The following is a 17,534-nucleotide window of genomic DNA, read 5'->3' as shown; positions in this document are numbered from 1 at the left end:
CTGTACTTCCCAATCAAATGTATATCAAATGTATGTTGAATTAAATTCATATTGTGTGTGTAAATTCAGGATGAACAATCTGCATTATGTGTATGTCAATTGTAACCCGTTTTGACTATATATTATGTTAACCTTGTGATCCGTTTTGAGCTCGTTGGGGAGAACAGAATATAAAACTAAATAAAATAACACCATTAAGGTGGGTTAACACGACAGAAAGTGAGAGTAACTAGTTGTTTGCAATAATTCACCTTTTCTACTGTATTTCTTCATACTGAGGTGATACAATCTGTTTGGAGTTCAGGGCAACATATAATCTAAAACATCATCCTAGTACACTGTTATTATTGGTCTGATTGCAGAATCTGTTTTAATATGGTTCTTTTAAAAAATATTGTTATCTTTTCAATAATTGCAAAATTTACATTTTGACAGAAATAAGACTTCTTCTGGTTTAGAGCACTCTAACACAGGCAAGTGCCAGTCTAAACTAATGGAAACTTAATGTTTCCTTCACCAGCAAATTGATTTATTCTAGCATGAATTGTTGATTCTAACAGGTTGTCATTTGTCATTATGGGTTACGTCTACAAAGGAAGTTATTTTACCTTATCAGTTACTAAAGAATTATTAGAAAGAAGCTCCCAGATTAAAAAACATTGCCAATATTGGTCCCTATGGTTTATCTGGCAACTCATATGTTTTGACAAGATACACTATGTTAACCATTTTGGAGGCATACGCTAGGAATTGTGTAGCTACTGTAAGTATATAAATATCCAACAAAAACAAAAGGAGAACACTATAATCATAGAAACACTTTATAAGTTTACTAGAGGAGCTCAGAATCGTAAGTTGGCATGGAAATCACAACCCGGGATAAACCCTAAAGTGTGTTTCCATATCCCATCATTCACTCTCCTGAACATCAAAACTCATACCACCCCTTCATCTTTCACCCAAACAACTCAGGAAGATCCTCTTGCCTGGTCCAACCCTCACATCCCTCCAACTACCACTGATTTTTCTTCCTTCTCTGAAATCACAGAGGAAGAAACCGCACTAATTCTGTCTTCAGCCAAGCCTGCTACCTGCCACTCAGACCCTATTTCCACCCCTCTACTTCACCCCCATCTCACAAACTGTTATCCCTTTCATCTGCCATATTCTCAACCTATCCATTTCCACTGCAACTGTCCCTGCTGTCTTCAAACATGCGGTGGTTAAGCCGCTTCTCACAAAACCCTCGCTGGACCCCACCTGCCCATCCAACTATCACCCTGTCCATTCTTCTGTTCCTATCCAACCTACTTGAGCGTGCTCTTTTCCATCAATGCCAGGACTTCCTTTCAATCTGACAGTTTCTTGATCCTCTACAATCTGGTTTTTGACCCCAACACTCCACAAAAGAGTGCCCTCACCAAAGTCTGCAGTGACTTGTTAATGCCCAGATCTAAGGGCCTTTACTCGATCTTCATCCTTCTTGACCTGTCTGCTGCCTTTGATACTGTTAATCACAGCTTACTCCTTGATACATTTTCCTCACGAATAGAGAGCTGGGGGGGTGGGGCCTTTTCACACTGGGGTGATGTCATCACGTAGTTCCCAGCTGTTTGGACTCCGCTTTAAATATTTCAAGTTAAGCATGTTTGCCATCTTGAATGAAAAGTGGTCAGGAGAGGGGCAAACAAAAATGTATTAGGTAAGGCGTATGATATTTTTAAACATGTTGAGAGGTGAAATGAACAATGTGGAGGCTAATTTGAATATAGCGTGGTTAATATAAACAGAGTGTAATGATATTCCTTTTTAACTTTTTGTAGGGTTACACCTTGAAAACGTTATCTAGCGAAACATGTAGGTGAGATACCCTAGTGGACCACATTGTTAAAAGCTAAGTAATAGTCTTTATTTCACTTTATATTGCTATAAAACACTTATTTAAGTATCTAAAATATCACATTTAAGTATATTGAAGATAATTGATCCGGTGACGAGATAACACATAAAGCCCAAGGCAATGAAGTTTTGAGCCTCTGGTGGTGTTTTCTGAGAATCTGGATCTAAGTGTTCAAGATCTACGGAAGAGTGCTTGCCATTCGGTTGAGATAACTGGGGGCATGGAGATATATGTTATCAGAATTGCCATAGAGATATGAATCTGTTTTGCGACTTCGTTTCCAACCTCTCATTTTCTACGCACATCCAACAAACTACTAAAGCCTGTTGCTTCTATCTCTACATCACCAAAATTTGCACCTTCTTCTCTGAGCACACTACCCGGACCTTTGTCCTCACTCTTGTAACCTCACGCTTAGATTACTGCAATCTACTTCTAACTGGTCTCCCACAGAGCCACCTCTCCCCCTGCAATCTGTGCAAAACTCAGCTGCACGACTCATCTTCTACCAATTTCACTAAACTCATGTCACCCCTCTCCTTAAATCACTTTACTGGCTCCCTATCCACCTTCGCATACAGTTCAAGATCCTATTGCTGACCTACAAGTGTGTTCATTCTACTGCCCCTCCATATCTCTCCTCTCTTCTCTCTCCTTATACACCTCCCAGAGAACTCCATTCCTCAGATAAGCTGCTCTTAGCTGTACCCTTCTCCTCCAGTGCCAATTCCAGACTTCGTTCCTTTCATCTAGATGCCCTGGAATAAATTATCCGAGTTTGTCTGCCAAGCCCCTTCCCTTGTTTAAAAGCAGACTGAAACCCCACCTTTTTTATATAGACTTCAATCCATAACCCTACTCTGCACTGCCCACCAACCCAGTCAGCAGATTAACCATTCCCTTTAACTGTATCCATGACATCCTGTTTGTCTGTCTTATCTGTTTAGATTGTAAGCGCTTTCGAGCAGGGACTGTCTTTGTGACTCTGTACAGCACTGCATACATCTGGTAGTGCTATAGAAATAATTAATAGTAGTAATAGTAATAAGATCTGGACCGCACCAAGGTTTGTTGATTGATTTGGCTATCCTCCCAAAATTAGTAAGGCTGAAAAACAACTCCAGGTACTGTTTGTTGCTTGATGCCTTGAAGCTGCTGGCACAGGAGGAGGGGATGAGAGATCCCTTTTCATCTCCCATAGCATTCATGGGGGCAAACTGCTTCAAGTCTTTTTATGTCCTTAGCACGATATGGCCTCTAAAACTTAACACAGTACTCCAAGTGCAGCTTCAAAAACAACTTGTATATGGACGTTAACACCTCCTTTCTTCTGCTGGTTATATCTTTCTCTATGTACTCTAGCATCCTTCTGGCTACAGAAACCAACTTGTCACACTGTTTCACCAGTTTGAGATCCTCAGACTATCACCCTCAAGATCCCTTTCTTGGTCTATGCATATTAGCCTCTTGCCCCCTACCATATACAGCTCCTTTGGATTATTATTCCCCAAATGTATCATTGCACTTTTTCACATTAAATTTTAACTGCCAAACACATCATTCTTCTAATTTTTGTAGATCACTTTTCATGTTGTCCACTCTCTGTGAGATAGTGTCCACTCTATTGCAAAACTTTGTGTCAGCTGCAAAAAGGCAAGCTTTTCCTTCTAACTATTCAGCAATGTTGCTAACAAATACATTGAACAGAATTAGCCCCAGTACTGATCTATACAACATTCCACTACTCACTTTTCTTTCCTCAGAACCAATTTTATTTACCACTGCCCTTTGTTGAATGTCAATCAACCAGTTTCTAATCTAGTTCACCATTTTGGGTCCTATCTTTTGCCTGCTGAGTTTATTCATGAGCATCCTATGAGGAACCACGCCAAAAGCTTTGCTGAAATATCAGAACATCGTCTGCAGCTAGAACAATGCCATGAAATATTTGTCCAACTTCATCCAGAACAGCAAGATATAGGCCTGTCTTTGTGGCTCATTTACATTTTTAAAATAGGGGTGTCATTTTGTCTGAGTTATAATCTGTTATGTGATGAGCTAGTTGAAAAAGTGAAATGTTTCCCCATGGGACACATTGTATTACAAGTCTGATGGTGCTGTGGCAATGCTCTGTGTTGCTGTGTTCCCTGATTCCATTTAGGGGGAAGCCCTGGCAATTATGCTGAAACTATACTACTCATGATTTTACTATGGGTTGAATGTATCCTTTTTTTATCCTATATGGAGTTCCTTCTTTTTTTTTTTAATGTATATTCTGTTTTAATTATTGTAAACCACTGTATAATTTTATAAGTTAGAACAGTCAACATATACTGTATTGATCAATTCTTCCCCATGCATCTCTACCTCAATCCTCTCTCTCTATGCCCAACAATTTTCCTCTTTCTTCCTTTCCCCATGTGCACCATCTCTTTCCCTCTCACTCAAACACTCATGCCCAACAATTCTCCCTTTCTATTTTCTCCCTCCTATGTCCCATGTTAGTGCCCCCTCCCTTCCTTCTGTGTCCCGAGTTCATGCCTCATCCCTGCCTTCCAGCCTTTCTCCAAAAATCATTTCCCTCCCATGTCCCAATGTGCTCCTTCCACCCCCCCTTTCTCCCTTTGTCCCAGATCTTGTCCCTTCTCTCCTTTACTTGCTTGTTTCAGGGCCACACTCACTTCCTTCAGGGATGTCCAGCTGGGCTGCTCCTTCCTGCCTTCAGTGACACTTTTTGCACAGGACGCAGGCAGTGGCTCTTACACGCTAGCGCTATGTGCTCAAGAGCCATGCCATAAGACCAAAGCATTCTGGATCCTGCATGGCAAATGAACCCTGCTTGAGTAGCCAGGGATAACAAGGAAGTTTGAGACTTTAATCCTTTTGCAGACGAACTAGGTCTACATACCATGTGCATCTCAGCCAGTGTGGTGTCACTAGAATCACCCTTCCCTGGTGCGCCATGATCCTGCATAGATGTCCAGACCTTTATTTCCTGGCTTGCATCTTTGACTGAAGAATTGATTCACCTTCTTGTTGTTAGCCGACACCATCAGGTCGAATGTCAGTTGCCACCACCGATTCACTATGCAGGTGAAGGCTTCCTGGAACAAGGACCACTTCCTGGGATCCAGGGTCTTCCGGATGAGGAAATTTGCTTGCACACTATCCATTCCTGCTACATGTGCCATCAAGAGCACCAGAAGATTGGGCTCCACCCATAGAAACAGCATTTGGGCTTTCAAGCACAGAGGAACACTCTTGGTTTCCCATTGGTGACTGACATAGGCCACCACCATTGTGTTGTCTGAGAGAACTCAAATCACTTTGTTCTGTACAGTGTTCTCTAACTCCTGGAGTGCCAGACAGATGGCCTGAAGTTCCAAACGGTTGTATCAGCCACTTCCTCTGGGAAGGAGACCAGCATCCCTGAATTGGATGTCCATTGCAATGTGCCCTCCCAGCCATAAAGGTTGGTGTCAGTCATTAGAATCACCTATGAAGAACTGTGAAGAGGAACCCCTCTGGCAAGAGAGTGAGAATTCAACCTCCAGACCAGACTGCGATGGGCTTCCACTGTCCAAGGAAGCTGCTGGTGCAGTGCATCTCTCTTTGGGCATCATCGGGAAAGGAGCATCTCCTGGAGCAGACAGGACTACATCTATGGTCGCAACCATTGATTCTAGGTTGTTGGAAGTATTGCCAGACTGTCAGAATGGGCTTGCTCCAAAACTCCTGTATCTGATACAGAAGCTGTCTCTGTGGGCTTCCGGAAGGAACACTTTGTTTTCCCTCATCTCAAACTGGATTTCCAAGTTTTCCAGGCTCTGTATCAGTTCTAGGTGGCTCTGTCATAAGTTGACTACCCAGCTGAGCTTCTGTAGTACTTGGATCACTCAGTGAACTTCTAGTCTGCCCCCAGATTCAGACTGGGCTCTCATTAGCCAATTGACCAGTGACGGATGGACTTATATGCCCATTCAGTGTAGGTGAGCTGCAACCACCACCATCACCTTGATGAAGGTTCGTATTGCCCTGGCCAGCCTGAAGGGCAAAACTGTGAACTGGAAGTGTTGCTTCAATACATGGAACCGCAGATACTTCCTGTGGTCAGAAAAAATGGGAATGTACAGTAGTATCTTGAGGGCCGCATTCTTCGCTATGAGATCTAGAATCGGCCTCCAGTCTTCAGAGCCTCTCTTGGGCACAGTGAAGTATATCGAGTATCTGCTGAAGTCCAAGTATTCTTCTGAGACGGGCTCTATGACTTCCAGATCTATCAATCTTTGACTGTCACTCTGATTTTGTCCACTTTTTCTGGCTTCCCTGTTGGGAGTCTATAAAAAAGTCTTGGAGGGGATGAAAGAACTCAAGCTTGTACCTCTCCTGTATAATTTCCAGCACCCAGTGATCTGTGCTGATCTCTGCCCATGCCCTCAAATAGACCAACAATCTACCTCCGATGTGTGGAGGCTCAGCTTCTTTGGAGCTGTGGCAGAGCAGGATCCTAAAGATCAAGGGTGCCTGGCCCCTCCAAATCTTTGTCTAGAGTTCTGAAACGATCTCTGGCCCGAAGGCCCGAGAACTGGCAGAATTGCTTGGAGGTCCAAAAATTACCACAACCTGTCCCTCTAGGGGTTTGAAGCCTGCTATCCAGTAAGGATTTTGGTTTACAGTCCTGCACATGGCCATAAGATCATTCAGGTCCTTTCCAAAAAGTAACTGTCCCTTGACTAGCAGTCTACTCAGGGTCACCTTCGAGGAGGAATCCCCCACCCACTGTCTGATCCATAGCATTCAGTGGGCAGAAATGGAGTAAGTTGACATTTTGCACATGACTCTGGATAGGTCATACAGAGCATCAGCCACATAATCCACCCCAGTCATTAAAAACTGGAGATCTTTGTCCATGATTGTGTCAGGATCATGGCACAATTTAGAGTGGCAAGCTTGGGCATTGAAAGCCGCTGCCATGGCTGCTTTCAATCCTGCGGCCATGGCCTTAAGAGCATATTGTGTACAAAATCTAATCTACTGTCCTGGGCATCCTTCAATACCACACTACCTTCACTGGGAAGGGAGGTACATTTGATAACCTGCACCACCAGTGAATCCACTTTTGGAGGAACAGAAAGCTGGTTAAATGCAGCATCCATCAGATAGAGCTTTGACATAGCTTTGTCCACCTAAAGGGGCCCCTCCGGTACCTCCAATAATCCATAAGCATTTTTTGTAATGTCTCAATGTGAGGGAAAGTAAGAGGTCTGTGCCTTGGTGCTACACATAAGGAAGCAGTCTTTGGCAGAGGGCTAAGAAGCCTCTAGCTTCAATTCTTTGAGGGATTCAATGATTATCCTCATAAGCACTGAATAATTAAACAGTCTGGGGACAGTTGGATCCTTGTCAAGATCAGGAGCCTCCACCAGATTCAGATCTCTCCCCCTCCCCCATCTCAGAGATAAAGCCACATCTCCTGCAATAGAGGACCCTGACTGGGAGAGTAAAGGTATAGAAATAGTCATTTACACCCTTGTCATCTTCCAACAGAACTTCCCTGAATTGTGCATGACACTACAGCTGGGGAACTACACTCTTGGATAGAAGAAACCCCCGGTGCCAGCAGGGCTGTGATCTCTGAGGGTTCGATGTGGCCCTGGTTAATCATGTAAGCTGCAATCATATTAATGAATTCAGAGGGGAACCCCTGACCACGACATCTAGACAGCCCTTGGGGATGCTGCTTAGTCATTTTCTGGGGTCTTTCAGCTACATTATGGCTGTGTTTCACCGGGGATGCACTTGTGCTGTTTTCTGGCTCAAATTTTGACTTTTTTCCCTGTTTCTCAGACCAACTAGGTACTGACACTCCTGAGGGACCACAGGAGGCTAAGCCAGCAGCTCCTGCCCCCTCACATGCTGCGTGGCATGTGGAACATGGATGCACCTTGGATGGCCATCCACCACAAATCTGGCATGAATCCATGGTATCCTGGCCAGAGGAATCCATCCCATCTGTTTTGAAGTAAAAATGAGGTATTTTAAGGCAGATAGAGGCTTTTGTTTTAAAATCAGGAAATCCAAGATGGCCACCAAAGCAGCGATTTTAGCACCAAAAAACGACCTGGGAGAGCTACACTGAAAAATTTTAAAAAATAGAAATTTTAGGATTTTAGAGGTGGGGAAACCTAACTCTAACCCTAGAAGTGAAGAAAATCCAATTTTAAAGACCCCCCTCCTAGTTTGCCAGGCTGTCAGCCTATTACTCACTGTGCAAAGCTGTGTGCTGAGAGTTGCAAGTGTGGAAGCTGCAAACTGCTTGCATGGAGAACCTCTGCCTTAACAAGTCTGGAGTCCAGATTGCTTGTGTCTTCTGTCTGCCTCTTGGGCCTGATGTACTGGCTGGAGAGCTCAACCCCCACCAGAATCTGCACACGCAAAAAAAGGGGGGGGGGGGGGGGAGAAAGCAGTTGGCCCTGATCCTAGATAAAAACTGACATGGAGCCCCGCAGCCTGAACTCAAGCCCACTGCGGATGAACCTGGTACTTCCAAGGGAATAGTCCCTGAGCCTGCGAACTCTCCATGCAGGCTGTCCAAGTGGAAGCATACTCTCAACCTCAGAGTCAGCGCTGTCCTGTAGCTAGAGCTGTCCTACAAAGGGGATCCTCTGCAGCACTGAAAAGCCTCAAAAACAGTGAAAAAGACTAAGTTTTTAAAATAAAAATGAAAAAAAAATGAGCAGAAAAGATAAGCTCCTACTATCTCATTTGTAGGAAGATTTGTAGGAGCTGAAGGACAGTCCACAGAGATGGGAGGAAGAGCAAAAGAATGCAAATGAAGCTCCCTACAAGAGTTCTCACAAGAAGAGGTTGACTCCCCAATTGTTCAGGAACAGTGTATCTGTCATACTAGAATATCAATTAACAAAATGCTGGAACCAACTACCACTTACGCTATGATCTTGTGACTAACTACTATCTCATATTCAGAAAACTTTTAAAAGCATTTCAATATCAAGACAGGGAGCCAACCCTTAAGTACCTGAAATGATAACTGTAAAAACACATTTCTAGACTGTTTAATGCAAATCCAGGAACATAACGATGAGCCAACAATGACCTACTTGAACTTGTAACTATGATCTAACTGTATTAGTAACTTTTTGCCTTTGTCAAACATAACCTCTTGTAACATAATACGACTTGGAGCTGAATAGGTAAAGGCAGAATAGAAAACCTGAATAACATCATATCAATCTGTATACTTTTACATCAGTCTGAATTTTATAACAGGCGATCGCAAGAAAGCTTTATAAACTGAATGTAATTGAAAGGCAACGTCATTTGCAGAACTGTGCACTCCTATTTGGATGAGCGTAGCAACTGGGTGAGAAGCCAGCAACCTGGCTTCCACTGCATGCCATTTCTGGCTTTAGTTTGATGAATACAATCTTGATGATTGCATATTGATGAAATGAAATCAGAGTATAATTAGATGCTTTTTCATAAATGAAAACCCCTCACCATAATTGGGTCTCTTGCTCCTTTTTGCGTAGTTTAATGTGCCATTTAGGTTAGTTATACAAACTTCATTTAAATATGGATTTAATTAGAATTGTTTTATGCTTTTAATGAATCTTAAAAGACTTTTGATGAGCAGCCTCTGTAATTATGGTATTGAAAATGATTGGGTAAATGCATACTTTTATAATTTACCTTTCTATCAGTTATGTTTTCAGGCAGGTTACTTTCACTGAGAAGAATAATTTCATTTTTGTTTTCAGCTTTTGTACAGGATTATTTCTAGCCAATTTTAGCATTATATACCTTCTTTCAAAATGTTTTATCTCTGAAATTAAATGAAATATTCATAATATCAGAGATAGTGAATAATTCTTTAAAAGCACAATTGTAAAACTTCATTTGTAAAAGAGTATGATTTGGGGCTCAATTTATCACAGTTTTCTCCCATTTTCTGCCTATAGGCAAACTGAAAAATTATGTTTAGGAGATTTAAGAGTGCTTAACCCTGAATAGGCCAACCTGATCTTTTAAAGTCAGAGGGTTTTAGTTAGTAAAACAGATACATATAAAGTGTATTATAAAAGGTTCGATGAGTGCTGAGCCTTTCATGAAATACATATGGGGGCAATTCTGTACAGCAACTGGATACCTAATAGGAACTTACTTTAAAAAACAAAGGTGCCTACTTTACTGAATACTAGCATAACAGTAAAGTGCAGCTCTATACTTTAGTATATGACAGAGACACAAATTTGTCCCTATCCCTGCAGAAACTCAATTTTCCCACCCCATCCCTGTAAGTTTTGTCACTGTCACTGTCCGATCGCCAATCTGCCGTTTATCGCTAAACTTACAGAAAAAATAGTATTCAACCAGCTTACAGAATTCCTCGAGAAAACTAATGATTTTCACCTAAACCAAACAGGCTTTCACACACACTACTTCATAGAACTATCATTACTTGGTCTCACTTCCACTATCTACTACTTTCGCGACCATCGCAAATCCGTTCTTCTAATTTCTCTTGACTTGTCAGCGGCTTTTGACACCGTTGACCATTACTTCTTCCTCAGTTGTCTCAAAAACTGTGAAATCTCAGGTTCTGCACTTCTATGGTTCTCTTCATATTTTGAAGATCGTAACTTCAAATTATACTCAAAAGTAATCACCTCATTACCAATTATTCAAACCTATGGTGTCCCTCAAGGCTCAATTCTTTCCCCTTTGCTCTTCAACATTTTCCTAGCCCCTCTTCTCACTCTGGCCAAGTCTATCAGATTCACAATTTTCGCAAATACAGACAACATCCAACTTCCCCATCCCATTAATCCCACAAACTCCACTGACATACAGGAAATAAACTCTAAACTGGATAAAATCAGTGATTTGCTATGAATAAACAAACTTTCTCTTAACATAAACAAATCTCGTGGCTCACTTTTCCCGATAAGAAATAACGAAATCATAAATGTACAAATTTCCATTGAATCATGCCCAATACAAATGGAATCTAAAATAAAGTTACTAGGAGTCATCCTAGACAAAGACTTAACTTACCATGATCAAATAAGCTCCATCATAAAAAGTTGCTTCTACAAACTTCATCTTATCCGCTCCTTAACTTCTATTCTCGAAACCACTTCTATCGAAACTCTGATCCACTCATTAGTCATCTCTCATCTTGACTATTGCAACTCGTCTGCAGCTTATCTAAAACAAAGCAATCAAACTCATACATAAAGCAGGAAAATATGACCATGCCACTCCTCTTCTACGAGAAGCACACTGGCTACCCATCTCATATCAAACTACACATAAAATTCTTTTTCTCGCTTTTAAAATTAAACATACGCACTCACCAGCTTTTCTCGGTAAACTCCTCACCACGAACCTTCAGATCAGTAGACCAGAATTTATTGACTTTGTTCCTCCAATCAAGGAACTTTATTACACTAGAAATACAAACTTTTCTGTTACAGCCCCAACTCTTTGGAATGCTATGCCACTTCACCTTCGCCAAGAAAATTCTCTTGATAAATTCAAAACTAAACTCAAAACTTTGTTATTTCAAGATGCATTCCATAGCGCTTAACAATACCCCTTTTCAACAGTAACTCACTCCACAAAAAGAACCACTTCTATGAAGAGACACCCTTCCCTGATGGTTTTTTCCATCTCCCCTCATATCTTCATTTACTTCTATTTTTATGATATAATTATAAACTTTCCTCTCCCACTCTCCCCTAAGTCCATATATGTCATTGTTTTCATCTACTTCATGTTTTACCGATTTCTTTTTTACCCCGTTTTTTATTATTTTTTTATTTACTATTATGTTTTTAACTTTGTAAACCTGCCAGATAAATATTGATGGTCAGTATATCCTATTGCAGATTTTGGTATCATCTGCAAAGAGGCAAATCTTACCTTACAGCCCTTCAGCAATATCGCTCACATAAATGTTAAAAGGCACAGGCCCAAGAACCAAACCTTGATGGTACACCATTGGTAAAATTTCTTTACTTGGCGAGATCTCCATTGACCACTACCCCCTGTCACCGTGCACTCAACCAGTTCCTGACCCAGTTTGTCACTTTGGGACTCATCCTGAGAGTACTCAGTTTATTTATTAGACTCCTGTGTGGAACACTGTCAAAGGCTTTGCTAAAATCTAAATACACCACATCTAGTGCACTCCTTCCATCTAATTCTCTGGTCACCCAGTCAAAGAAATTGATTGGATTTGTCTGACAAGATCTGCCTCTAGTGAATCCATGTTGCCTCAGGTCCTGTAATCCACTGGATTCCAGAAACTTCAATATTCTCTGTTAAAAAAGCACTTCCATTAATTTACTTACGACAGAAGTAAGACTTACCAGCCTGTAGTTCCCTACTTCTTCATTCCACTTTTATGGAGAGGGACCATATCTAACCTTCTCTAGTCCTCCGGTACCACTCCCGATTCTAGAGAAGCATTGGGAAAGGTCAGCCATTGGAGCCACCAGAACTTCCCAAAGTTCCTTCATTAACCTTGGATGTACACAATGCCACTTTTGCACTTCTCCCTATCTTTAATAAAACAAACAAACAAAAAAATGTCTTGTCCCTCCGTTTTACTGTGTCAGTTATTTTTTCTTCCATTTGTATCTTTGCTTTCCTAACTACTCGGCCAACTTCTCTTAATTTTTCCAGATATTTTAACCTGTCTTCCTCTTTCTGCTATCTCTTGTGGTTTGTGAACGTTAACCTCTTTGTCCTTACCTTTTCAGCTACTTTTGAGAACCAAAGCAGCCTTCTTTTCCTCTTAGTTTTACCTACTTTCCTTACAAAATGGTTTGTTGCCCTTACAACAGCTCCTTTCAGCTTTGTCCACTGCTTTCCTACTTCTTCCAGATGTTCCCAGCCAGACAATTCCTTGATGTAAACCCCCATCTGAACAAAGTTAGTTTTCTTAAAGTCTAGAACCTATACTTTTGAATGAGCCCTCTCTACACCTGTCTTAATATTAAACCACAAAGCACCATTACATAAGATCAAAAAACACCACATTTTGTGTGTAAGACTGTCCCAAATAAAACGACATAAGCTCTAAACTTTTCTGAGACAGTATATTCAAATAATTGTCCTTTATTTTAATATTAATAGTTTCTTGGATCTCTGTTTGGACAGAACACCCATAAAAACTCAATATATCAATCAAAAGCCTAAGGGAGAGAGGCATCGGAGCTTGTGCAAACTAATACATCACTGGGCCTCCTATAACGCACAGTTATTCCAGGTCCCGATCAATAAGTTCCAGCCTTTCCCATCATGTGGCTCTCAACTCTCATAGGTTCTTAACTGGTATAGCAAAAACATTCAGTGAAAACAAACATTTCCTCTTTTCAAGTTATACAAAGTTCACTTATCCCATAATTGTTCTATATCTGTTAAAGAACTGGCCAACCACTTATCTTTGTCTAATAGGTCTCCAGCGCTAGCTTATGGTAAATCATATCTCGAAAAGATACTTAAGATTTTCAAAATATGTATCTTAATACATTAGCTTGCTGTTATTGCATCATTCTAAATATTCTTTTCATAAAACTAAAATATTTAAAGTTACATTTTCAACTGTATTACTGATGTCTGCATTTGATTCTAAAAATAATATTAGATTAGGAAAGAAACTGTTTTATTGACTAATTCCTTTACCAGCCATGGTATTAGAAAAAGCACAATCAGTCACTGTTTGCATATCCAGAGCCAATATTGTACCTTGAATGATGGCTTTTGGATGAATATGAAAATTAAAACCTACTAATCCCTAAAGCAATATTTGCAGAGCCATCTTTGTCTTTCTGAACAAGAAAAGTAAAGAAAATCAAGAACATTAAAATATTTAATAAATAATAATTATATTTGCAGTCAGACCTTTGCTGATCAACTAGTATTTATACGAGGGGGCATTCGGAGAAACTGAAGGGAGATAGGTTCAAAACAAATGCAAGGAAGTTTTTTTTCACCCAAAGGGTCGTGGACACTTGGAATGCGCTACCGGAGGAAGTGATCAGGCAGAGTACGGCACAGGGATTCAAACAGGGATTGGACGGATTCCTGAGGGATAAAGGGATCGTGGGATACTGAGGGAGGAGCTGGGATGTAACACAAGTATAGAAAGCTAACCATGTAATAAGTATAGAAACCCAACCAGGTCGTGCATGTGCAAGACCGGAGGGTTAGGACTACGATGGGAAGATAGGACTTCAATGAGAAACCAAGGTGGCAAGGGAGCTCCTTCTGGTGATTCAGACAGGTCGTGACCTGTTTGGGCCGCCGCGGGAGCGGACTGCCGGGCAGGATGGACCTATGGTCTGACCCGGCGGAGGCACTGCTTATGTTCTTATGTTCTTATATCTTATAGTTGCACAATTAGGCCCTGATTCTATAAATGATGCCTAAAGTTAAGCACCTAGATTGGCATGCCTAGCCGATCTAACATAGCAACCTAATAAATGACAGCAGATGAAGACCTGAACAGTCCATTCAGTCTGCACAACAGTCACACTCATTATATATTCATGGATGGGGTTTTCCCCCCTCCCTCTTGTTTCTTCCATTTTCCCCAGTTTCTTTAACATTATTGTAACTTAATCCCTGCCTCCCTTTGCTTCTGCTACTGTAATATATTTTATCTATTTGTGTTTGTTTTCATGGATTTAGGTATACATCTATGTCTATTTTAACCTGTTTTTAGTTAACTGTACATCACCTTGAACTGTGCCTAGGTGGTATATCAATTTTTTAATAAACTTGAAACTTGATGGAATTCTCTTTTCTTTAATATTTCTGGGCAGTAGACTCCAGAAGTCCACCCGGTACTGTCTTTAGGTTCCCACTGCTGGAGTTGCCATTGAATCCCACTCCAGCCTATTCTAACCATCCTGTCACTGGAGCTTCTATCAAAGCCCTCCCCAGCTCATCCTAAACCAAATCACCATTTATGGGACATAGACCGTGCAGGATTGCCCAGAACTGGCCTTAGTTTGTTTTATACCATTCATTTTCTAATTAGAGATCCTCTGTGTTCATCCCATACTTTTTGAATTCCGTCACCATTTTCATCTCCACCACCTCCCTCGGGAGGGCATTCCAGGCATCTACCACCCTCTCAGTGAAAAAGAATATCCTAACATTACTCCTAAATCTGCTACCCCACAAATTCAATTTATGCCCTCTAGTTTTACCATTTTCCTTTCTCTGGAAAATATTTGTTTTTATATTGACACCTTTCAAATTTTTAAACGTCTGTATCATGTCTCCCCTGTCTCTCCTCTTTTCTAGAGTATACATATTCAGGTCTTCCAATTTCTTTTTGTACCGTGTTTCCCCGATGGTAAGACACTGTCTTATTTTTTTTGGAAGGCCAAAATATGCTCTAGGGCTTATTTTCGGGGGGATGCCTTATTTACCCTTTCATGTCCCCTCTGTATCTCTATCCTTTCTCTCTCTCTTCTGCTCCCTCACCCACGAGTCCTGCATCTGGCCCTCTCCCTTCTACCTGTACCTGGCAACACCCCTCTGCTCCGCGGCTCTCTTCAGCAACTTGTCAGCAGCGGTGATCAGGACAAGCTACCGACATCGAGGCCTTCCCTCTACGAGTCCCGCCTTTGTGGAAAAAGGAAGTTGAAACAAGCGGGACTCGCAGAGGGTAGGTCCCGACGTCAGAAGCTTGTGTCGATCGCTGCTGCTGAGTTGCCGAAAAGAGCCGCGGAGCAGGGGATGTGGCCGGAAGCAGGTAGAAGGGAGAGGGAGATAGGAAGGCTGTAGATCTCCGGAGCATGACACCGACCCCGGCCAGGATGATTTCTTTTTCAGGCGTGCATCTTACAAGTCCGGCGTCGCGGCGGGAAATAGCCATGCTGAGCAGTGAGCTCAGCACTACACAGATGAAAGCCTTGAACTGTGCCTAGGTGGTATAACAATTTTTTAATAAACTTCAAACTTGATAGAATTTGCTTTTCTTTAATATTTCTGGGCAGTAGACTCCAGAAGTCCACCCGGTACTGTCTTTAGGTTCCCACATTGAATCCCACTCCAGCCTATTCTAACCATCCTGTCACTGGAGCTTCTATCAAAGCCCTCCCCAGCTCATCCTAAACCAAATCACAACATATGGGACATAGACCATGCAGGATTGCCCAGTACCGGCCTTAGTTTGTTTTATACCATTCATTTTCTAATTAGAGATCCTCTCTGTTCATCCCATACTTTTTGAATTCCGTCGCTATTTTCATCTCCATCACCTCCCTCGGGAGGGCATTCCAGATATCTACCACCCTCTCAGTGAAAAAGAATATCCTAACATTACTCCTAAGTCTGTTACCCCACAAACTCAATCATTTTCTTCAGCTCTGACTCCTTCCCCAGTGGGCTGTACTGTAGCCTCTGTTTGTACTAAAGCAATTTAATATAATCAAAACAGAAAGGATGGGACACATGGAAGCTCCTCAAATAACTTAAGTTCTGTTCTGCTTTGTGGGTAATATGCCTAAAACACAAGACAGAAATATTAGAACATAAAAAAGTGGTCAAAAAACCACCTTCTTGAGTGCAACCTGCAATAACAATTAAAGCATTTTATATCAACTCTTGTTTGGCTCCTGAATTGAAGAAGCCTCATCAATTTGTATCCCTGTTAAAATGTAAATTCTATTAAGACATACTTGACTGACTGTGCCTGACATCGCAAGCAGGCAAAAGGAATACTGAAGGGCAGGTTTCAGGACCTCTACACCCATCTATAGGAAAGAAGCTTATTGAGGTAAGAACCTAATGTTTCTTTCTAGTGCAACAGGTGTAAAGGTCCTAAATATCTGGGATGTACCTAAGCAGTTCCTAGAGTCTGGGGTGGGCCAGATAAGTCTGCTGCTAGTACTGAGGACCCATAAGCTGTGTCCATGAGAGCCACCACATCCACCCTGTAAAACTTTACAAAGATATGAAGTGTAGTTCATGTTGCTGCCTTAAAAATTTCCTCGGGCAGAATTGCCCAAGACTCTGCCAAGGAAGTCACTAAACCCCTAGTGGAGTGTGCTTTTAGTGAAACTGGGGGTTGCTGTATACTCCCAATGTACGCTGCAGATATGACCATGTGAATCTGTCTGTAAATGGACTCTTTAGAAGCCTGCTTTCCCCGCCAGCTGAGTTTCATGAAGATAAATAGATGAAACTCATTGGTCACACCGAGATATCATAGAAGAATCCACTTGACATTCCAACTGCAAGATCTTGTCCTTTTTCTTGAATCCTGTCGGTCTTAATATGGGCAGACAAACTTCTTGATTTACATCGAAAGGTGAAATGACCTTCAGCAAAAAAGATGGCACTGTGCATATTGAAACTCCCACATCACTAAATCTGAGGAACGGCTCTCTGCAGAACAAGGCCTGCAGCTCCGAGACTCTTCTCGCCAATGCAATTGCTACTAAAAAAACATAGGCTCCTTTTACTAAGCTGCGATAGCGTTTTTAGTGCGCGCAGAATTTTAGCGTGCGCTAAACCCGCGCTACGCGGCTAGAACTAACACCAGCTCAATACTGGTGTTAGTATCTAGTGTGTGTGGCAATTCTGC

The 17,534-nt window shown here is 41.6% G+C and overlaps 1 protein-coding gene across 4 annotated transcripts in view; it reads right to left on the bottom strand.

Moving 5' to 3' along the window:
- The window catches only part of KIAA0825 (KIAA0825 ortholog), a 500,428-nt gene that overhangs the window by 5,925 nt on the left and 476,969 nt on the right, over positions 1-17,534 (bottom strand). For 2 of the 4 annotated variants that reach the window (XM_033917815.1, XM_033917902.1), the window contains one exon: positions 8,168-8,325. The exons of the other annotated variants lie outside the window; for them this stretch is intronic. In XM_033917815.1, the coding sequence (XP_033773706.1) occupies positions 8,168-8,325 (158 nt within the window). The remainder of the gene's footprint in view (positions 1-8,167; positions 8,326-17,534) is intronic. 4 annotated transcript variants of the gene reach the window in all.

Source organism: Geotrypetes seraphini, chromosome 1, assembly GCF_902459505.1.
Source record: "Geotrypetes seraphini chromosome 1, aGeoSer1.1, whole genome shotgun sequence".
In the NCBI taxonomy this organism is placed as follows: domain Eukaryota; kingdom Metazoa; phylum Chordata; class Amphibia; order Gymnophiona; family Dermophiidae; genus Geotrypetes; species Geotrypetes seraphini.
The sequence above is the reverse complement of the archived record's forward strand: the minus strand, read 5'-3'. Positions and strand labels throughout refer to the sequence as shown.